Source organism: Neopsephotus bourkii, unplaced genomic scaffold (assembly GCF_033783945.1).
Source record: "Neopsephotus bourkii isolate Nb327-2 ecotype Australia unplaced genomic scaffold, CSIRO-AGI_Nbou_v1 NB_107, whole genome shotgun sequence".
Taxonomy (NCBI): Eukaryota; Metazoa; Chordata; class Aves; order Psittaciformes; family Psittacidae; genus Neopsephotus; species Neopsephotus bourkii.
Genome location: NW_026900624.1, coordinates 6,624,908 through 6,644,411, shown reverse-complemented (window position 1 = coordinate 6,644,411; position 19,504 = coordinate 6,624,908). Strand labels below are relative to the sequence as shown.

At 38.9% G+C, this 19,504-nt stretch overlaps 1 protein-coding gene across 1 annotated transcript in view; it reads left to right on the top strand.

The window, feature by feature from the left end:
- The window catches only part of ARHGAP8 (Rho GTPase activating protein 8), a 53,931-nt gene that overhangs the window by 22,677 nt on the left and 11,750 nt on the right, over positions 1-19,504 (top strand). The window contains exon 9 of the mRNA XM_061359034.1: positions 10,202-10,275. Within this exon, the coding sequence (XP_061215018.1) occupies positions 10,202-10,275 (74 nt within the window). The remainder of the gene's footprint in view (positions 1-10,201; positions 10,276-19,504) is intronic.

The window sequence follows — 19,504 nt, the reverse complement described above, 5'->3', positions numbered from 1 at the left end:
GGTATTTACTGCTAGTGTGACTGCACAACTTTTCTCCTGGTTGACAGAAATTTGCCCATATTTGACAGAGTCCTGAGCTAATCTGTTGTTGTTGAATGCTGGCAGTATGAAAGTTTTGGAGATATTTTTTGGATAGGAAAACCAGAACAAATTCTCAGGCTCCAAAATGGCTGCATAAAGCTAAAATGGATGCTTTAGCCTTTATATATTGTTGTTTTGTTGCTCACATATTGTTCTGATCAGAATTTTATGAAATGATTAAAATCACTCTCTTCCATAAATGCCCTCACAGCTGTTTATATAGATTACAGCACTGTATGTGGTATAAAAAATGACTTATTTTACACAAGGAATGGGATTACAATAGTACTTGTGAGTTTCAATTTTGGTAAAAAATGACAAACACACAAAACCTTCTAGCTTCCTACCCACAGTCATTTCTGTCCTCTTTCTATTGCATCCTTCTCAGAAACAGCTGAAGAATATTGTTCACATTCAGCAAAGGCAGTTCAGTCTGTCTGACACTTGGGCGTTTGTTGAATATCATCCCACCCCCCCATCTACTTTTCTGGTTCTAATGATTCAGTTGTAAATGAGATATAAAATACAATTTTTCCATAGTTAAATGTTAAGCATTAATCCTCTCTGGAAAGCCTGAAATTAGTACAATCAATATCTATTGTGTAAGAGCTACTATAACATTAACTTTTTGGTACCTCTTTATAGTTCAACCTAACACTTGGAACATGACTAACTCACTTCCCTAATTCAGAGAATACCTTTTAGGTGGGTTCCACTGGGTCATTAAGACAGGCAGTGCTTTATGGTGCTGCTGCAATAGTAAAACGAGGACTGTTTGCTGGCATCAGGGCACACTGTCACTTGCCTCCAGCTTAGCCTGTCTGTCAAACACCTCAAACTTCTCGCAGGCTTATGCAATCAAACAGTGCGCTATATGCCACTCTTACTATAGGCTAGCCATATTTTACTTCTCTGACTATGCCTGAACAGTGAACAGTGTCTTTCATTGGGCTGCACATGTTGAGGCTGTGGTGACCACCCTTCCTAGCTCTATCACTTTCCAGGTGAGTTACCATCAGCAAATCACATCCTTGCTGCATGCCTTAACTTTCCCTAACTATAAAAAAGGTGGATATTTCCTAAAGAGTTTTTCTGTGGAAAATCTGTGGGTGGAGAAACACTGAGAGAGGTATTACTGTCATTTTTGACCCAGAGAGTTCTAGTGATAGTGATGGAGGTACTGACAGAGAGGTGCCCTCCATGTGTGGGTGCACTTCACAGCACTCATGCCCAAAGTGGATGTACATAGGGATATTTGTTCCTTCTGTTTGCCCACCCATGTCTGAATTTCCTCTTGCAGAAGAAAGAGTGAGGCATCATCAGTAAAAAATTACAAATAAAGAAGTCCCCTAGAACTTGTAAATGAGAACTAAAGGTGTTAATTTTGACTGTGTTTGCAAAGAAAGGTAAAGCTAGTGGAGGAGAGGGAATGGTATGTGTTGGGAGCTTCTAAAATCTGAACAAAAAATGTATCAACTTTCATCTGACAAATGAATTGCATTTTCTAATTCCCTCTCCCGTTTTGATCTCTATAGACTATAATGACAAAATGGCAGTGACCTCCCACCTGTCTAGCAAAGAGGCAGGCTTGAAGTCGTCTTTGGGGTGAGGCTCTTTCCTTTCCTGAAGAGAGCTACACGGAGAATGATTTTATTTTGTATAGGCTTATGGGAATATGTGTACTGTATATTTCATTACAGTTAGTAAAAATGGTACTGTCAGAGGTACTGCTGAGATAAAGCTGCTGTTGTTAAAGAACTGTTTCTCTGGAGTCTTTTTCTTCAGTTTAAGAAGAGAAATGGTAAGGTCCATAGGCCTGAGGTTTCATCAGATTCAGTACCTATGGGATAATGATTTCTATTCAGTCAGTAAAACACTGGTGAATGAGATATATCTAAGGCCATTATAGGTGGCCTAAGTTTGCTAAAATGGTTGGTAATGGCATCAGAGTCTTCTGGCTGTGGAAAGTGGTGAAGCTATAGCCTTTTGAATTTGCCCCCATAAAAGCAGCAGGCAATGCTCTCTCTGGTAACATGTCCTCATGTAGCCCTTTTCTCAGTTTATATGGGTTAATACATTTGCTTTTCAGAGTTATAATTAAAAACTAGAAGAGCAAAGTGACTGATTTTTCTTTTTTAATGTAATGGGTATCCATATTCAGATTTGACAGGTACTCAAGAATGTGTAGTACAGATTGGGTGGGACAGTTTGCATGTTTAGGGTTTATGATGTCTGTCTCTAACTTGCTAATTTGAGCTTCTTACATGCAGATAGAGTGAGGAGAATAACAGCCATAATGACCTAGTGTCCTGGGTTCAGCAGTAGCAGTCATTTTTCTTCTTAGTAGCTGGTGCAGTGCTGTGTTTTTTACTTTTGGCCTGGGAACAGCTCTGATAACACTGATGTTTTTAGTTACCGCTCAAGTGTTTAGTCAGACCAAGGACTCTCATGCTCTGTCAGGGAGGAGGGGAAGCCGGGAGGAAGCAGAGACAGGACACCTGACCCAAACTAGCCAAAGAGGTATTCCGTACCACAGCACATCATGCCCAGGATGTAACTGAGAGTTACCCAGAAGGGCTGGCTCACTGCTCGGTTGGGCTTGGTATTGACGGGTGGTATTGTATTCTCTTCCCTTGTTATTTCCCTTATCACGATTATTACTGGTGGTAGCAGCAGTGGTTTGTGTTATACCTTAGTTACTAAACTGTTCTTATCTCAACCTGTGGGAGTTGCGTTCTTTTTGATTCTCCTCCAGGTTCCTTTGGGAGTTGGGGCAGGGGGAGAAGGCGGGGGGGAGTGAGGGAGTGGATTGCGTGGCTGACTTGCCAACAGGGTTTAAACCAGGACAGCTAGTTGAAAGGTTTATCAGGCCTCATGTTATGTCTCTAATAAGGGGCAATAGCAGATGGCAGCAGGGAACAGTGTTAGAACAGGGCAAGTGTATAATGATACTTCCTCAGGCATAATGTCCCAGCCTGTAGCTGTCAGAAACTTACAGGGAGAGTACAACAGTACTATGAAAATTACTTTCTGTTACTCACCAGTAGCTATGACTTTTATAAATTCAGACATTTCAAAGGATATTCATGAATTTTGTTGATATAGCAAGACTATTTTTCTGTTCTTTCAGCAGTGCTACTTTCACACACAAAATGTAGTATATCAGGAATTAGCTATTCAGAATATATCCTCACTAGTCTGCACTGCATGTCAGGGTGAAAACAGGATTTTGATTCTAAAAGTAAATTGAAAAAGATTTTATTTTTAAAAAGCAAGGAAAAATGGGAGAACCCTCCGCCTATATTGATAGATAAACACAGTTAAAATTTGTGAATGAAGCTTCCTAAATTTGCAACCCTTTAAAGGAATTGATAATTGACTGTATGGGCTAAGCAGCATCATTGTCCTCTGCTGTATGTTCAGCGTGCTCCTATAAACCCCTGTTGCTGCACCCGATTGCCTCTGTAATCAAGGAAGGTTACAGCTGAGCTCTACCACAGAACACAGAGTTGACCTTCACCAGCTATTGACATTGTTCTGTTTTCTCCAATTGGTTTTGAAATCTAAAATTAAATATCTTTTGTGGGAAGGCAGGAAATGTTTTGGTTTTCTATCTATTGACATGGATGGGGAGAGGGAGGCAGAGAAAACGCACAGAATTGCCACAACTATACAGCTTTTGTTTGTTGAATTGTTATCATAAACATTTCAGGGTGCTTTCCTTTTGCTCATAATCTTTCCGCTTGTGCATGCTGTACATGCGTGACCAGCAAGGAAGAATGCATTCTAAGCCAGATCTCAGCATGTCTCAGCAGGGAAAAAATGAAAAGGAGAGGAAAAGCAAAGAGAGACAAAGATTATCAGCCAAGAATACTTAATGACACTTTAGAACAACATATAAAGGCCTTTCGTGATAACTGTCCACTGTCTAGAAATGAGTCATTGGATATATAGCGTGTTGCAGTAACTAATCATATATCCTTTGGTGAGAAGTACTTATTTTCTCTGGCTACTCTGTTTACTAGAATAGATCCTTCTTGAATCTGACATGTTGCTGCAATACAATTCAGATCTGTGAATCTGTTACAGAAAACTATACTGTGCACTGAAATGCTCTGTTATGCTTGCTTCGTAAGCAGAAAGAGATCTCTCATTTCAAATTGCCCATAGTAGTGCCTGAGTTCCAATGTCAGTTCGCATTGTCCATCATAAAGCACAGCTGCTCATCACACCATCCTGAACAAGGCAAGAAAAATGCAGATTACTTGACAGGATCCACAAAGAGAGAATAGACGTGTAATTTCATTGACCTCTGAGCTGGTCTGATTTACATTAGCTGAAGTAATGTCCTTATTATTTTCTGTCACCTTGGGTCCAGTAAACCAAATGCTGTGTCCCACATTGTGAAATGCTACGAAAACATACATCCCAGCTTTTTCCGGTGTTGCAAAAGCAGAACAATCCTTTGCACGTGACTTTCAGTGAATATCCTACTCTATTTTTAAATGCCATTTATCCTGAGGACCTCTTTCATTGTACCGGGAATGGAACCTTTCCTTCAAAGGAAACAGGAATCCTATAGAAAATGGTAGAAGTGCAGAAACGTTATCTTTTTTTCCCTAGAAAAAAAAAAAGAAAAATGATGTGTAGGTTTTATTATTACAAATTACAGCCCAGTTATTTGTCTCGCCTCTCTGACAGATAAACTAGTGCTCAGCAGGAGCAAGTGCTGTAAATAATCAGTTTGCTATTTATACACTGAAATGGGAAACACATTTATGGCTAACAATAATAATTAGAAAACATTTATAAAAAGCTGCTGGGTTGTTATTTGGTGCCTCTGGAGTGAGCAGCTGTAAGAAAGCAAAAAACAATCAGAGCAACTTCAGAGAGGCTGAGAATGGGTTCCATGAGCTTAAATTGTCAATAATAAAGATGTAACAGCTTCCAAGCAAATTAAAGTCTTGATGATGTTCCCATTTAAGTGGATTAGGCTTTCGACTAATTTTAATAAAAGTTGCCCTAAATGTTTAGAGTACTGATTTGAATACATGGAACAAAATTATTTGACACATAAAGAGTGTGTTATAACTCCCCTATTAGAGAGGTTAAAATAAATGTGGTGGGGTTTTCTGATTTTTTCCCTTAACTTGATTTGCTGCAGGCTTTTCCTCGCTGGTATCCTCAACATTGACCTTGCTACTGACCTCATCTCCCAGATCCTTTTCTTGTTTAGTACAGCACCCAGAGTAATAATTTCATTGGGGATTTCAACTTTGCATGATGTGTAAACAAGCAGTAAAACTTCCTTCCTTGTGTGGTTTATTAGCAAGGCTAATTTATTAATGGGGCTGCACAGTCACTGCCTGTTTTGTTTTATGCTGTTGCATCAGGGTTGTTACACAACTGATCTGCTGCGAGAGAGAGTAATTCACATACAGAAACTGTCTTTCAGAGTACGGTAGGGGGTTCATTTGTTCAGCATTTGTGTGGCTCTGTCTCCTTTGCTGTGACCAGCTTCTGCAGGGGATGGTAAGAGGGCTCATGGTACTGAAGCAAAGTTACTTGTTAATTTTTCCTCTCCAGGGTCTTGGTGGAATGCAGGGGGAAGGGGAGACTAACCTGGGTCTGAGAGCGCTGCTCAGTTCCTGCTGGGTTGTAACACTAACACTGACCTTCCATTCTACAGTGTCACCAGAGCGTGTGAAAATGCTGTAAGATTGTTGAAGCTGGAAGGAGCAAGAGAGACTAGGAGTGATGGGGTACATATCCTGAAAGGGGCTGAGAGGATTTTGCTGCTAGGAGAGATATTTTGCATAGGTACCTGATTGTCACTGTAGACAAGAAGAGGACGCTGCTCTGAGGACTGGGTCATAAACTTGGTCCTGGTAGCATTTCAGTCCATGGCCTTTCCTAATGAGTGATTTTTTTTCTCATGAAGCACTTAGGGGCTCTAGTTTAGCTCTCATGTCTGTGATAAGGGGGAAGACTGAGGTTGGACTTGGTCTCACATGTCAGGTTATAAATCTTTCTTCTGGCCATTATCATTTTGTTATGATACTACAGAGAATGATTACTCCAGCAAGTCCAGTACTGTTTCATAGTGAAATTAATGGTGCCTTGCTAATGTGTAAGGACAAGAAATTGTATAATTTCATGTAAAGCTCATTTCATGCAAGCAGTAGAAAATAATGAGAATTACTAATGTTTTAAAAATCATACTTCAGGATTATCTGAATTAAACTCATTCCTTGATGTTAGTCTGTTTCTTCCTGCAAGGACTTTGCATACATTGTAGAATTTATGTGGTCAAATGTCTAAAATGATCATGCTATGAACATAGTTTTGTGAAACTTGGCTAATTTTTTTCCTCAAAATTTATGTCTGTTCACATCAAGGAAAATTCCCCTTTCCCAAACAGTTCCTGTTAGATGTAGATACAGCAGTGTCCGCAAAGTAGTATTAGCCCACATATAGAACAGTATTGAATTTTATACACTTTGGATTCTGGTATGGATACTTTGTTGAAAAGAGCAGGAAAAAAATGTTCAATTAATTGATTTTTAGTAAGGCTCACAGGAGAGCTACGTGCTTACATCAACCAAATTTGACAGAGGAGTGGAGCTTTCACAAATACTACAAGCTCTTAAAAATCATTGGCTGGAAGGAGAGAAGCTATAGCAGGAACTCCAGTTTCAGTTGTCTAGTATGCTGGTGCATTAGTTAGTGTTTGGATGGTTATTACTTATGAGCTACTCCTTACCTTATGAGGAAATATGAGATGAAGAGGTGAGGGTAGGTAATTAAAATACTCTGTAAGGGAAGTGAGGTTATAGAGACATAAGGAAATTAACTCGAATTACTATGATGAGGGAAGAGGTAGAACATAGGATACTAATCAATAGCAGATCAACTTCATTAGTTCTGTAGCTGAGGGATCAATTTATTTCCTTTCAAACAATAGATTGGTCTAAGTATTTGAAATAGAACAACAAGCTCTGGGAGCTGGATTAACAAATTTATTATAATTATGTAACAAGTTGCATTGTTTTATGTAGCACTAGGGGAAGTGACACAGAGTAAAGGAAAAAATATATGGTCTAGGAGAATCTGGGTAACATACAGATACACAGATATTAGTGCTAGGGATGAAATTGGATGGTGAAAATAGAGAAGAGGAGGAATAGGACTGGGAAAGCAATGAAACTGTAACTGGAAGAAATGTCACTGGTGGCTCAGCATTGTATCCCTGGAGTGATGTATGAGATCAAAATATTTGATGGCTGAATAACTGAATAGCATGAAGTATATTCTCCTGTCAGTTTATGAGTAAGGGAGGCAAAACCACAGAGTGATTCAGTACCTAAGTCATGATCCTGCTCCAGGTCTTTCCGTTGGAGAAATACCCCCACCACCCTTATATGTGAAGCTGGGGGTGACCAACCTCCAAAGCTTGGAAATCCAAACTTAAGCAGTTCACATATCTTCTTGTAACTCCCTTCCATAGGCATAGGAAAAACAAATAGGAGGTGGGACAATTCGACAGTTTCCCTACCCATCCATGCTGACTCATGTTGCTGTAACATTTATCTTAAGGATGGAAAAAGGGTGGATTTGAGACAAGGGGGGGGGGCACAAAATTACAAAATGGAATATATAAACCTTTAGAATCAGTTTTAAGTAATGTTAAGTTTGATGGCTTTGTAACAGTAGCAATGGAAAATTACCGAGTTGCATAATACACAGGAAAAAGACTAGAGTACAGCTAGAGAACATACTGAGAATTCTTGTGCAAGATAGATTGTTATAGTTGGCCTAGTTTTAAGAAAAACTGCCTGGAAGAACAGGACACAGGGATAAGGAGTATCTGGGAATGGCAGGTGTCCAGGATGGGCTACAGTTGAACAGTTGAAGTAGGAGGACAGGAGGATTATTATGTCTCTGGTGCTAACAAACCAATTAAGCTGGTGTAAGCCTTTACTGCGCATGCTTCAAAGGCTGCCAGAAGTGATGAAGATTGTTGGAAGAAGTAAACGACCCTCAGAGACCACCACCACAATTCTGTACGCATGCGGGGAACTTTCTGGAAAAGGATATAATCCATATGTAGCCTCATGAGCATGTATGTATGCCCAGGGACTATATAAAGGTAGTTTGTGTAGCAATACGGGGACACACGTTAGGAGGAGCTATCCCCTGTGTCTCCCAGCACCACAATAAAGAATACCTGCTTGTCAACTTGAAAGTTATGTTGGGAAGTTTGTTCCTGGAGTTTTCTCCAAATCAATTTGTAGTATAAACAAAATATAGTAGTGGATTGCTACTTCTATGCAACAGTGTTACAGAATTTTATTAAATATACTCCAGTTAGTATTAGTTGATTCATGTTAATAAAGCAATAAGTAAGCCTAGGCAGAAATAGTGGAAATCATAATACATAGAAAAGAAAAAGACCCAAAGACCTCGGAGGTGCAACCTCAACTAGCAGGACTAAGGTAAGGCTATGTTTACATGTTGTATAAACATCCTGCATTTTCTGTGGATGAGCTGCAGCATTTGCAGCCTCTCATGATACAGTCACAGATCTCTGCTGTTTTGTGCTGTTGCTTTAGAGTTTCTTTGCAAAGCTGGTCACCTTTTAAATATCAAATACGAAATTGTACACATAAATACATATTAAGTCTGCTTTAAAATCTGATATTGGTCCTTTATTTTGTTGTTGATCACTCATAAAATGTAGCAGAATACTGAGCAAATCTGACTATCTCTTTTGTTATACTTCTTAAACTGCCAAAGATTTTTTTTCTTTTTTAAGTAAGAAATATGATTGCAGATTTTTTTACACTGTCTAGATCAAGAAAATTCTATGTTCAGTTTTTTTGCCTCAACTGTTCACTCATACGAGAAAGAAATCCCATTCCATGGAAGTTATTCAAAGCATTAATAATCTTGCTGCATCACTTTGCCTTCAAAATAAATAGCACAATATCCTTTTAATTATACATACACTGTGGCTTAAAAGGAGGCAAGTGACAAAGAAAAATCTGCATGATAAAAGGTCCCTAAATTTGCAGCATCCCTTGATCAAGACTTATTATGAAGCATTTACTGCACACTCCTTTCTTGCCTGCCTCTAAGCTGTCTTGAAACCCTGTTCCATGAACAGTGTCCAACTAAATCCAGTCAGAGCCACCATCACTTCTGTCACTGCATCATGGTTAAAAGCAGCCCTGCTGGGGCATGCCGAGTGACAGGAACAGAACTAGAGCAAAACCGATCTCAAGTAGATACAAAGTTAGCCTGGAACATCATTCTTCTGCTCTTTCCTTGATTCCCCTTCAGGACAGTAAACAGCACTTGTTTATTTTACAGACAAATAGATATTGTAGGCCCCCAATATTTGAAGGGGGCTTACAAGGATGCCAAAGAGGAACTCTTCATCAGAGACTGTAGTGATAGAAGAAGGAGTAATGGCTTCAAACTTAAACAGGGGAGATTCAGGCTAGGTACAAGGAAGAAGTTCTTTACGGTGAGGGTGGTGAGGCACTGGAACAGGTTGCCCAAGGAAATCTGAATGTTCCACCACTGGCACTGTTCAAGGTCAGGTTGGACAGGACCTTGAGCAACCTGGTCTAGTATGAAGTGTCCCTGGCCATGGCAGGGGGGTTAGAACTAGATGATCTTGAGGTCCTTTCCAACCCAGGGGGGTTAGAACTAGATGATCTTGAGGTCCTTTCCAACCCAAAGCATGCTATGATTCTGTGATGGTTACTCAGTGCTGTTGCAATTATACCACTTTTCTAGCTAGAAGAAAATGTTTAGGAACATCTCTTTGAATAGAAGTCCAAGCCTCTTGTTTCAATGGCTTGTTCAGGGCCTGTTAAGAGTTGTGAAGGACTCATATTTGGTGCAGGCTCCTTAATTTTTGAAATTTAATCACAGAATCATTATGGTTGGAAGGCACCTCTGGAGATCATTTAGCCCAGTCCCTCTGCCATGTGTGCTCTCAGGTATCTCTCAGGTTTTCATTGAGACTGCTCTGTCTTGGTTTGACTCTTTGTCTATAAATGCTATTTAAAGGCTGTTACCTTTTTTTTCTGTGCTCTTTTTTTCCTAACAGTATCAAGGACAAAAATAAAGGTGAACTAATCCCCCCAGTAATGAAGGAAACTGTATCCTATCTAAAAAGAAAAGGTGAGTTTTGTTGAAAGAGGATGTATCTTTTGGAACAAGGACAATAGTATGAAACTATGTAACAGCACCTGATTCAGAAAGTTTACATCTACACAGGATATGTTTATATCTTGAAAACTTGAGTGGTAATTGGGCACTGCCTTGAGAGCATTCGTGGGTAGGGAATACTTATCATCCGATTATTGTCCCATTATGTAAAAAAGCCAAAAACTTCTTGCCCTTTGGATTAATTAGGGAATAGAAAATGAGAAATATCTTGAATACACGTCATCAACCCATATCATATTGTTAGTTATAAGTAGAACACCTAGTAAAAATCAATGGGAAGTTTCTGGGGTTTATAGGCCATAAAAATTCACTGAAAAAAACCATGTTTTTCAGGAATAAGCCCAAAGTCCTCCCCTCCCAAAATATTTTTACTGGCATTTACAGACCCTTTGTCTGCAGTTCATAACTATAGTATAAAAATGCAGATTACAAAGACCCATATTTAAAATGGGAGTGTCCAAGTCTGAGTTCCCTTTACCACCTTTGTGCACAGGGCAAAGAGAGAGTAGACTCAGCCACTGGCTATACCACTGAGCTCCCCAGTGCATACCAGACCAATCTAAAAGGACCAAATATCAAGTGCTATCTGTAGGGTAAGTGCACTGTGTTCCCTACATAGGGGCAAAGGCACATGCAGGGCGAAACTCAGAGGTAAGGTTACAGTCTTGAAATTGCTTTTCCCAGGGTAATGTGATCATTTTGATTCCTGATTTTTAAGACAGTCACAGCAACATTTCCATAGCTCTTTGTGCTCCAAGGCCACAGAGTTTCACAGTTTGTTGCTACATCTTACAGTATATGTACCTCTAGCCTAAGTACATTTATCTTACAGCTGATAGAACAGAAACAGAGCATAACACAGTTATGTGTCTGGCACAACATTACACAGTGGTAGAACTGGGAATGATTCGTAAGATCTCTGAAAGAAGGGTGTGAATTTTTAATAGATATGTCAAGCAAAGAAAATCAAAATGCGTTTGGTTCAGTTATTTGGAGGGAAAAAAATAGAAAAAGAAACTTCACTCGCATTTAATATGCCATTAAGTTTGGTTAATATTTGAACAAATTTTGAGCATCAGCATGATTTTTGTGAAGACAAAATCCAGATGCAGATCTTTGTATTTCTGTTAAATGAGTTTCATCTGAGATTTTCTCATTTAGAGAGCTATTTTAAAGTAAATATTGAGTAAATTATATTCTTCTATAGACAGGCTTAGCCAAAATCTTTATCCCACAACATTACCAATTCTTAATTTGCATCCCTCATTTGTCATTCTCAACAGGGTAAATTCTGCTTTCAGTATTCAGATAGCATGCATCATTGACCTCTATTTATTTTAGCTATTGCCACTAGGGTTTGGTCTGGGTTTGAGTTTATTTGAACCTGAAGTGAGAAATTTCGAACTTTTTAAAAGCATGCATTGAATATGCTTCACATTTGTGAACACAAAGAGGAGGGCAAGCAAAACGCTGCTTCTCGGCTTTATTGCTGATTTTCAAGGGATATCCTGGCTTCATTTAAATCAGTGCAAGATCATACTGATTTAAATGAGGACAGACTAGACATTGTCTTGCTATCATCATTGGGCTATGCTCCTTTGTATTTTAGCTTTAACCCGTGGTAAATAAGGACACTAATTAACTGCCCTTTTTATTTTGGTTTGATTTCATACGCTGAGTGAAGTTCATTAATTACATGGGTAGCAGAATGAGAGAGACATCCACTGCAGTGGACACCTGCTTATAGCTTGCAGGCAGTGGAGCATAACATCTATAGGGATACTTGTGTACAGAACAGCTAGCTCCTCACCTCTTGAAACTGCTGATTTATCTTCAAAATACATGCAGCAGCCAAGGCCAAATACTGGAGTGGAGCTAGTTCTGCTGTTAAAGGTGTATACTAGTCTGCAGTAGATGAAGAGTTTCTAATAGACTTTTTTGAAGGCCTCTTGGTCCTAAGACACGATTTCCACTCAAGCCCATAAAGCTGTTGGATGTGCTATTTCCACACTGTTGCTAATGATGAAAACTTTGCAGGTGTAGCTTGTGTCAAATACTATGGCTGGATACAGGGGATGTAAATAGTTCACTACTGAGAATGTTGAAGGCAAGTGACAGGCAGCTTGAGACAATCCTTGTAATTATAATTGTAAGTGGATAATTAGAGCTTGTGTAGTGTATCAGTGCAGGCCCCATCTGCAGATGAAAGCCAGACTTTTTTTGTGTTTTAAATTGTTATGAAACAATCATCCTTACATATATTTAATTTATCTTAATAGGTAAATACCTCTTCCTCACTAATCACAGGAGTCAAGAGAGCTAAAATGAGGATGGATCTGTACTAACATCATTATTTCTCACAGCTGATATTGTTTAGAAATTGAACAAAAATATTATCACTAAAATGTTAATTCATTTAAAATTGTGGCTGTACTTGGGAGGAGAGCTATGCATATCTAGCACTTTCTTGGACCTATTTAAAGATTTTAAGGAAATAGAAAGTTTATGGCCATCATTATATTGTGTTAGTGACCAGTAACTGGTAGCTCTTGCACTGATCTGACACAAAACCTCCATATCTTGCTTTTGTTCTTTTCTCAGTGTTTTGTTTCATCAGTATTGAACCAATCCCATGCTTTTCTTTGTCAACAGTTGCTGAGTCCAGCTCAAGTACCCACAGTTTTCTGAAGCAGCAACACCAATTGCACAGTACAGGGGGAAAATAGCAAGTTTTAGCTCTCACAGTTGTGATAAAAAGGGTTGGCTTGACTTTGTCGTTGCAAAATTTCTTCTAGATGAAATGTTTGTTATTCTGAAATCAGTAATCATACTTGGGTTTTTTCCAAACTTCATCTCTTTTTTTGGCTAAAATTTCATCTGTTCAGTGCAGTATCAGCAAAGTTTGTAACGGGTAGTCTCTGAGGAAACCTGCTAATACTTCTGAACAAAGCCCGTGTCCTACTTTATGTGTCTATGCAATTCAGTTGGCATGGCCACTGATACCTAGTCCAGTCCATGCACTTGCTAGCTGGACTGTCTCTTTTTTTTTTTCCCTAGCTGTCTGTCCTGTGTCCCCAGGAAGTAAGGGCATTTTCCAGCCAAGCCCAGGTTTGCTCAGAGCTGTCATATTCCCTATCATAAAGAGATCTTCACAAACCAGATTTCTAAGGAGATGGCTTGTCAGGTAGTGTTTTCTGACATTCTCAGCCAGCTGATGCTTGAAAGCCAAGTACCTGCCATGCCAAGGCTGTTAAGCAGTAGGTGACAGACATGCATTTTTTTGCACTTGATTATAAGTGTGCAGGTATCTGTTGTACCTGCTGTCTGCTATGATTTTAACTCTTTCTCTAAATCTGGAATGTCTCAATTCTGCCATCAGCTGCAGTGAGTGGCGGTTCCCGTGCTGACAGCCCCGGGAGGCTGACTGGCAGCATTCTTTGCACTCCAGACGCAGCCATGAGCACAGTGAAAGCTTCAGATCATCTTCCGGAAGTGGCAAAAATTCACTGTCATTACCCTATTCCATTTGATTTTGGCATAGTTTGCAGCCTCACAGAATTAGAAGGGAGTGGGGTTTTTTTCACCCTAGGTGCAGTATTTCCACTTCTTCCCATTGCTACGTTTTCATATCTATGTACCTGAAATCAGTTTCTGAAACTGACTTGGATCACAAAAGCGTCTGCAAAATCATGCTTCATCAACAGGGTTAATATTCCTTGAAACATCAGAGATCCTCTGACATCTGTTAAGTCCATTTTCTACAGCTCAAGCTCTTATTTCTTGAACAGATCTGAAGAAGGAGCTGTGGTGACATCCAAACTAGGCACCAGCCTGCAATAAGTATGCTATCAGGTTAAGAAAACTTCCATTCTCTAAAGTTCACCCAGCCATCTCCATCTTAATGACTCCAATCCCTTTGACAGATTGCTTCATATCATAATTTTCCTTCTTGAGGTTTAAATTTTCTGCCTTAGTTTCAGACAACATTGTTCACAGAAGTGTTCTGCCCTGTGTGGAGGCATCCTTATCTGTACAAATGAACCAAAACTCCCCTTTTTGTACTGAGTTATTGAGCGGGTTCTGACAGTAGCAAACATGTCCTCATTCCCAACAGCCAAATCAACGTTATGAGAGTAAGTGTGGGTTTCTTCCTCATATATTTATCCGAGCAAGGTAACTCTCACTGTATCCAGTAAGTCACTCGGTACCTTAACAGAGACTAAAGAATCCACTGTAAGCAGATGTTACATCTGTTTGTATTATGCAGATGAGCTCTATTATGGCTAATGCTTCAGACACTATTACAATAAACACAACAAATTAAGTTTCTTAATTTCTATAATAGCTTTCAGGTTATTTTTTCAAGAAAGGAAGAGAAAGTAGCCATTTCACCACTGTCACTCTAGCTCCACTTTAGAGTGAAAAAATATTGTTAAAGTTTTTAATACAAAATTTAAAAAATGTTTAGTTTCAGTTCATGCTAACCTTCACAGGGAGGATTTGGTTTCCTAAAATGGGTTCCAAGTATCTGAGAAAATCATCAGCTCATTAGGACTAAACCTCAGAGTCCATCTTCTGGACCAAACCAGAGAAGTCACCTTAATTCAGAAGTAAGGTGCTGGCATCATCCTGAACCCAATTGATTGTTTAGTCAGTTCAAAGAGGAAAGTCAGATTTAACATAGCATATTTGTGGCTAGTTCACCATAGCAACCGGCAAACCAGAGGACATTTTTTTTCTACACCGAGCCTCAAAAACTACAACCAGTTCCTTTGTCTAGTTTATAAATGCAAGGCTTGACTTATACTAAATAAGGTATTTTTTGTGTACTACCTTATGTCTACCATGCCATGAGAAATTACCTTGCTTAATTAAATATTCACTCTCTTGTCAGAACAATTCATAAGTGTTTCTAATCTGGTGTCATTCCTTTGGCAGTAATGATCTTGATGCTTTGCTTACAGGCCCTTTTCTCCAGGAGGCCAAACTTATGCCACAGGGTAGTAATTTTCTTTCTCTGGTTAATATGTTCTCACATGTCCTCGATCCTTCCTTTGTGTGGAAACGAGACTGTAAATGTGTGCTGTCTCTTCAAACCAACTTTTCCATAAGGCCATGCTATGGAGGATGTATCTTTCTTTGTATGGCTTCCGTAATGCTTAGGGGACAGGTTTGTGTGAGTGGCTGAAGCTGCTGGCACTGCCTACACCAACCCATCAGGGCAGAGAAGGGCCTGCTGTCTTCAGAGTGCCCAGCCTCTGAGGCAGTTGTATCTGTCATAGCATTTAGGATTGAGAAATGCACTTCTACTTTTAAACTCAAGTAAGATGTCAGAGCAGAAGTTCCCATTTGTGTCTTTTACTTACATGTGCCTCTTCCTAGAAAAGCATATTACAGATTGGATATAAAGTACTGTGATAAATTAAAAGCTAGGTAGTGTATGGCTGGTGGTTTTGGTGTTTGTTTAGTCAGTAATTAGTTTAGTTAGTAATTAGTTGAGTTAGTACAATTCACCACGCTCTCTTAGTTTTTAAACTCTGATCTGCAATTTGGGTGTACTAACTGATGCACACTAAAAGTAGAAGTGCCTGGCAACATCCATATTTTGTTAGCAAACCCCCAAACATCTGGAGGTTTGGTGACAGCTTTTAAGGGAATTATTTGATTCATTATGGTGGGTATAAACTGCACTATTTTTACCTGCATAAAAATGTCAAGTTACAAGCAGCAGGAATGTTGCTCAAGTCTATTTTAAATAGCAATACACTGTAATTTGTATTGGTCATGCAAAATGCCAATTTGAAATATAGAAGTAGGGTTATTATTGTTAATATATGTTTTTGATAGTATGGCCAAAGGTATAAATGAAATGCTTGTCTGTGGTTTAAACAATTTAAAACAAAAGCTAAATTGATGCGATTATTACTAAAATTTCCAAAACCTGATAACATTTGCATTCTACGGAATGGCTGTATAAGGAAACAGCTACAAAAAACTGCATAGAGAACTGATTACTAAAGACACTGTTTGAGATCAGCAGCAGCTCAGAGGTAATGGAACAATAAACTCATGGTGAAGGAATCACACTACAGAATTATAAAACAGGGAAGATAACTGTCCCCAATAGGGAAATTATGTTGCAGTAGCCCCCATTGCCAAGTGTTTCTCTCTTACCTCATCTCTTTTGTTGACTGAGAATGCTTTGCAGCACAATTTTTGTTCAACATTGTCTCGTGGTACCACAGGAAAATCCTCAGCAATGGCTAAGACTTCAAAATGGAATGGTAATAAGCATGCTGTAGAAGTTTAATGATAAATAAAAAATATCCTACGGTATGATTATAGTGACAACTAAAGCTGTCCTTTATCTGTTCAATAGCAGAAGCAGTGGTAAACATGATTAATCTTTCCTCCTCATCCCCTCCATGAAGCACAACAAATCTTGCTGATGGAGAAAGTTTTGGTTCCATTTTTTAATGTGAATGAATACATTCTGGTGGTGATAGTCAGAACAGGTAGAGATAGATGGTTATGCATTCTGAATAGATTTGGATTGCTGCAGCTTAGTGAGTTTTCCTCCTGGCCTCCACATCTTGTGATCAATCAAATACCTTTTAAAAATGCAACACTGGGAAAACCTGACATGGGCCGTATAAACAAGTCTGAGTTCTTGGCTCTTTTGTTTTCATACGAATGTTTTTACCTAGGGTTCATGGAGATGAGATAAATCCCAAAACTGGTTCTTGTGCCATCGGATAAAAATGAACCTTGTAATAAGCACAGTTTGTGGTTTTGGTGCTCAGGCATTGTAAATAAATTATGTTCAGAGGTGCCAAGTGTAAAGTGGGAATACTCATTCATAAACCCAAAGGCTAGACTCTATGCCATTCAAAACTGCAAGGACACAAATACATTTTGGATTCTTTGGAGGATGAACAGTTCTACATTCTTGCTGCTGCTCAGCTTTTTAGTAGAGCTGGAACTGTCCCTTCTCTTTCTCTCTGCCCTTGATCTTCCATGTTTCTTCTTGCACTGCAAATCATCTTTACAGAGTACAGACATCACACTCACTTGTTCTGTCTTCATTGCATAAAGGGAAAGAAAGGCTATGCCATCTCAAACTTGTACCGTATTCTAGCTTAAAAAACAAACAAACAAACAAAAACAACAACCACACACCCCCTAAAAAAACCCAACCCACAACAAAACTCAAATTTGACCTAAACATAAAAATTCACAATTAAAATATGCTATGAACTCATGAGCCCTCATATCAGAAATAAATTATTTCTCATTCTTAAAAAGGAATCTTACTAGCATTAGGTAATCTGCAAGAAGACGTCTAAATCAGTTGTATTAATGAGAATCATAATCTCTTTAAAATCAGGATGGACGCTTCCTGAAACTTGGCAGGACCCTAGTGAAAAGAAACATTTCCAAACTCAGTTTGGGACAGAAGGAATTTAGATGCTCGCTCTGCTTTTTCTCTTCTGAAAGCAGGCAAATTATCAAAGGGTTTTGGTGCCAGCAACCCTCAAATCAGGGATGATTGAAAGAAAAAGAAAGTCATTTTCTCATCTCCCTTTCTCTGACAAGTTTGCAGCAATGTGACAGCATGTGTTGCTTTAATTTATCTTTATCAGTTTTGATTTTCTGTGTCTTTCCTTTGGGACAACTGATTGGGGGGGCATAAGGGGGTTAAGTATTTTTAGCAACAGTTTATTAACTCAGAATGTGACAAAGTTGTGTCATTGTACTGTGAAATTTTGTCTGCTGTGGTAAAAACCATCTTATTTCAGTGTGGAATGAAGTGCCTGCCTGTTTTCATTTATGATTACTGACACTGAAATAATTACTCAGTTAAGTTCTCAATTGCAGAATCGTTTTTCATTGAATACAGATAGCTCCTTCTCTAGTCACACACTGTGTTTTCCCTACACTTAATATTTAAAATAAAATTTCACTCTTTTTGGTCTGGTGAGTTTAGTGAAGGGTAGCAGAAGTCCATGCTGTCTATCTGTCTGTCTGTCTAGCTAGCTAGACAGATATATAGCTAGCTATATATCTTATTTTGGTGAGGGCAGGGAGCAGTTTGTGCCGATTTGTGTGAGGCTCTGCAGTATTGGTAGAGTATGTGAGTGACACACAGCTGCATGTTTATCACAATTGGAAAGCCCACGTCAGTCATCCTCTAGCAGTGTTCTGGCAAGCATTGCTGCTCCAGGGTTGGTATTCTGTATGGACAGTGTTATCCATGCTATAAATGGCAAAATAGTTCAACTCACACACGTATACAAATTCACTTTAAAGAGACAGCTGACATGAGTCATGCTGTAAATGGGATTTGATTGAAAATCACTACTAACAAAAATTAAATAGGCTACTTCAAAATGATGTTTTTAGGAGGACAAAACTGAATGCTTTGAGCTGTAATGACCAGGATTATCCTTAGCCTTTTTTGTTTTCTCATCCCATAACTCTGGTAGCTCTAGCATGAATTTTGTCTGAAAAAAGAAGACAAAGGGATTCATTCTGTTTTAGTGTGGGCACCTTGTGTTAGCTTAATTATGGTAGTTCCAAGAAGTAGCTTTTTTTCCTCTCGTGTCTGAAGAGACAAGATTGAAGAAAATATTTCCTGACTGTGTATAAGGATGTGTATTTATCCATCACAGTGGAATAACCTATGAGAGGCTTCAGATCGCTTTCCTCCTTCCCATCCCTCATTATGTTGGGGGCATATGCTAGTGCTGTTCAGGTTATGTGACCTGGGAAATGCCATCATGTTTTCAGATAGCTTTTCCCTGCCGTACATAAAAACACAGAAAGCACTGAAAGCAGTTAATACATTTACAGACTTCCAAAAAAAAGTATTCTTCTCAGTTTGTGCACATCACAGAATCCAGGAAAATATATTGCTAAAGGACTGACTCTGGACCCAGGCTCATCGTTTTCTCCCTTCAGTAGCATAACTGCTGTTGGCTCATATTTTTCTTTACGAGTAGGCTGAAGTTATGACCCATATGTTATTTAAAAATTGCTATATTATTTTCTGGTCTGAGTATCTTTTATGAAAAAAAAAAAAAAAGAGGTGGCTATTTTGTGGTTCTTTTACTTTAGAAGAAGAATATAGCTTTTTCTTTTTCCCGAAGAATTACAGTAACTTTAATTAGTGTCATATAAT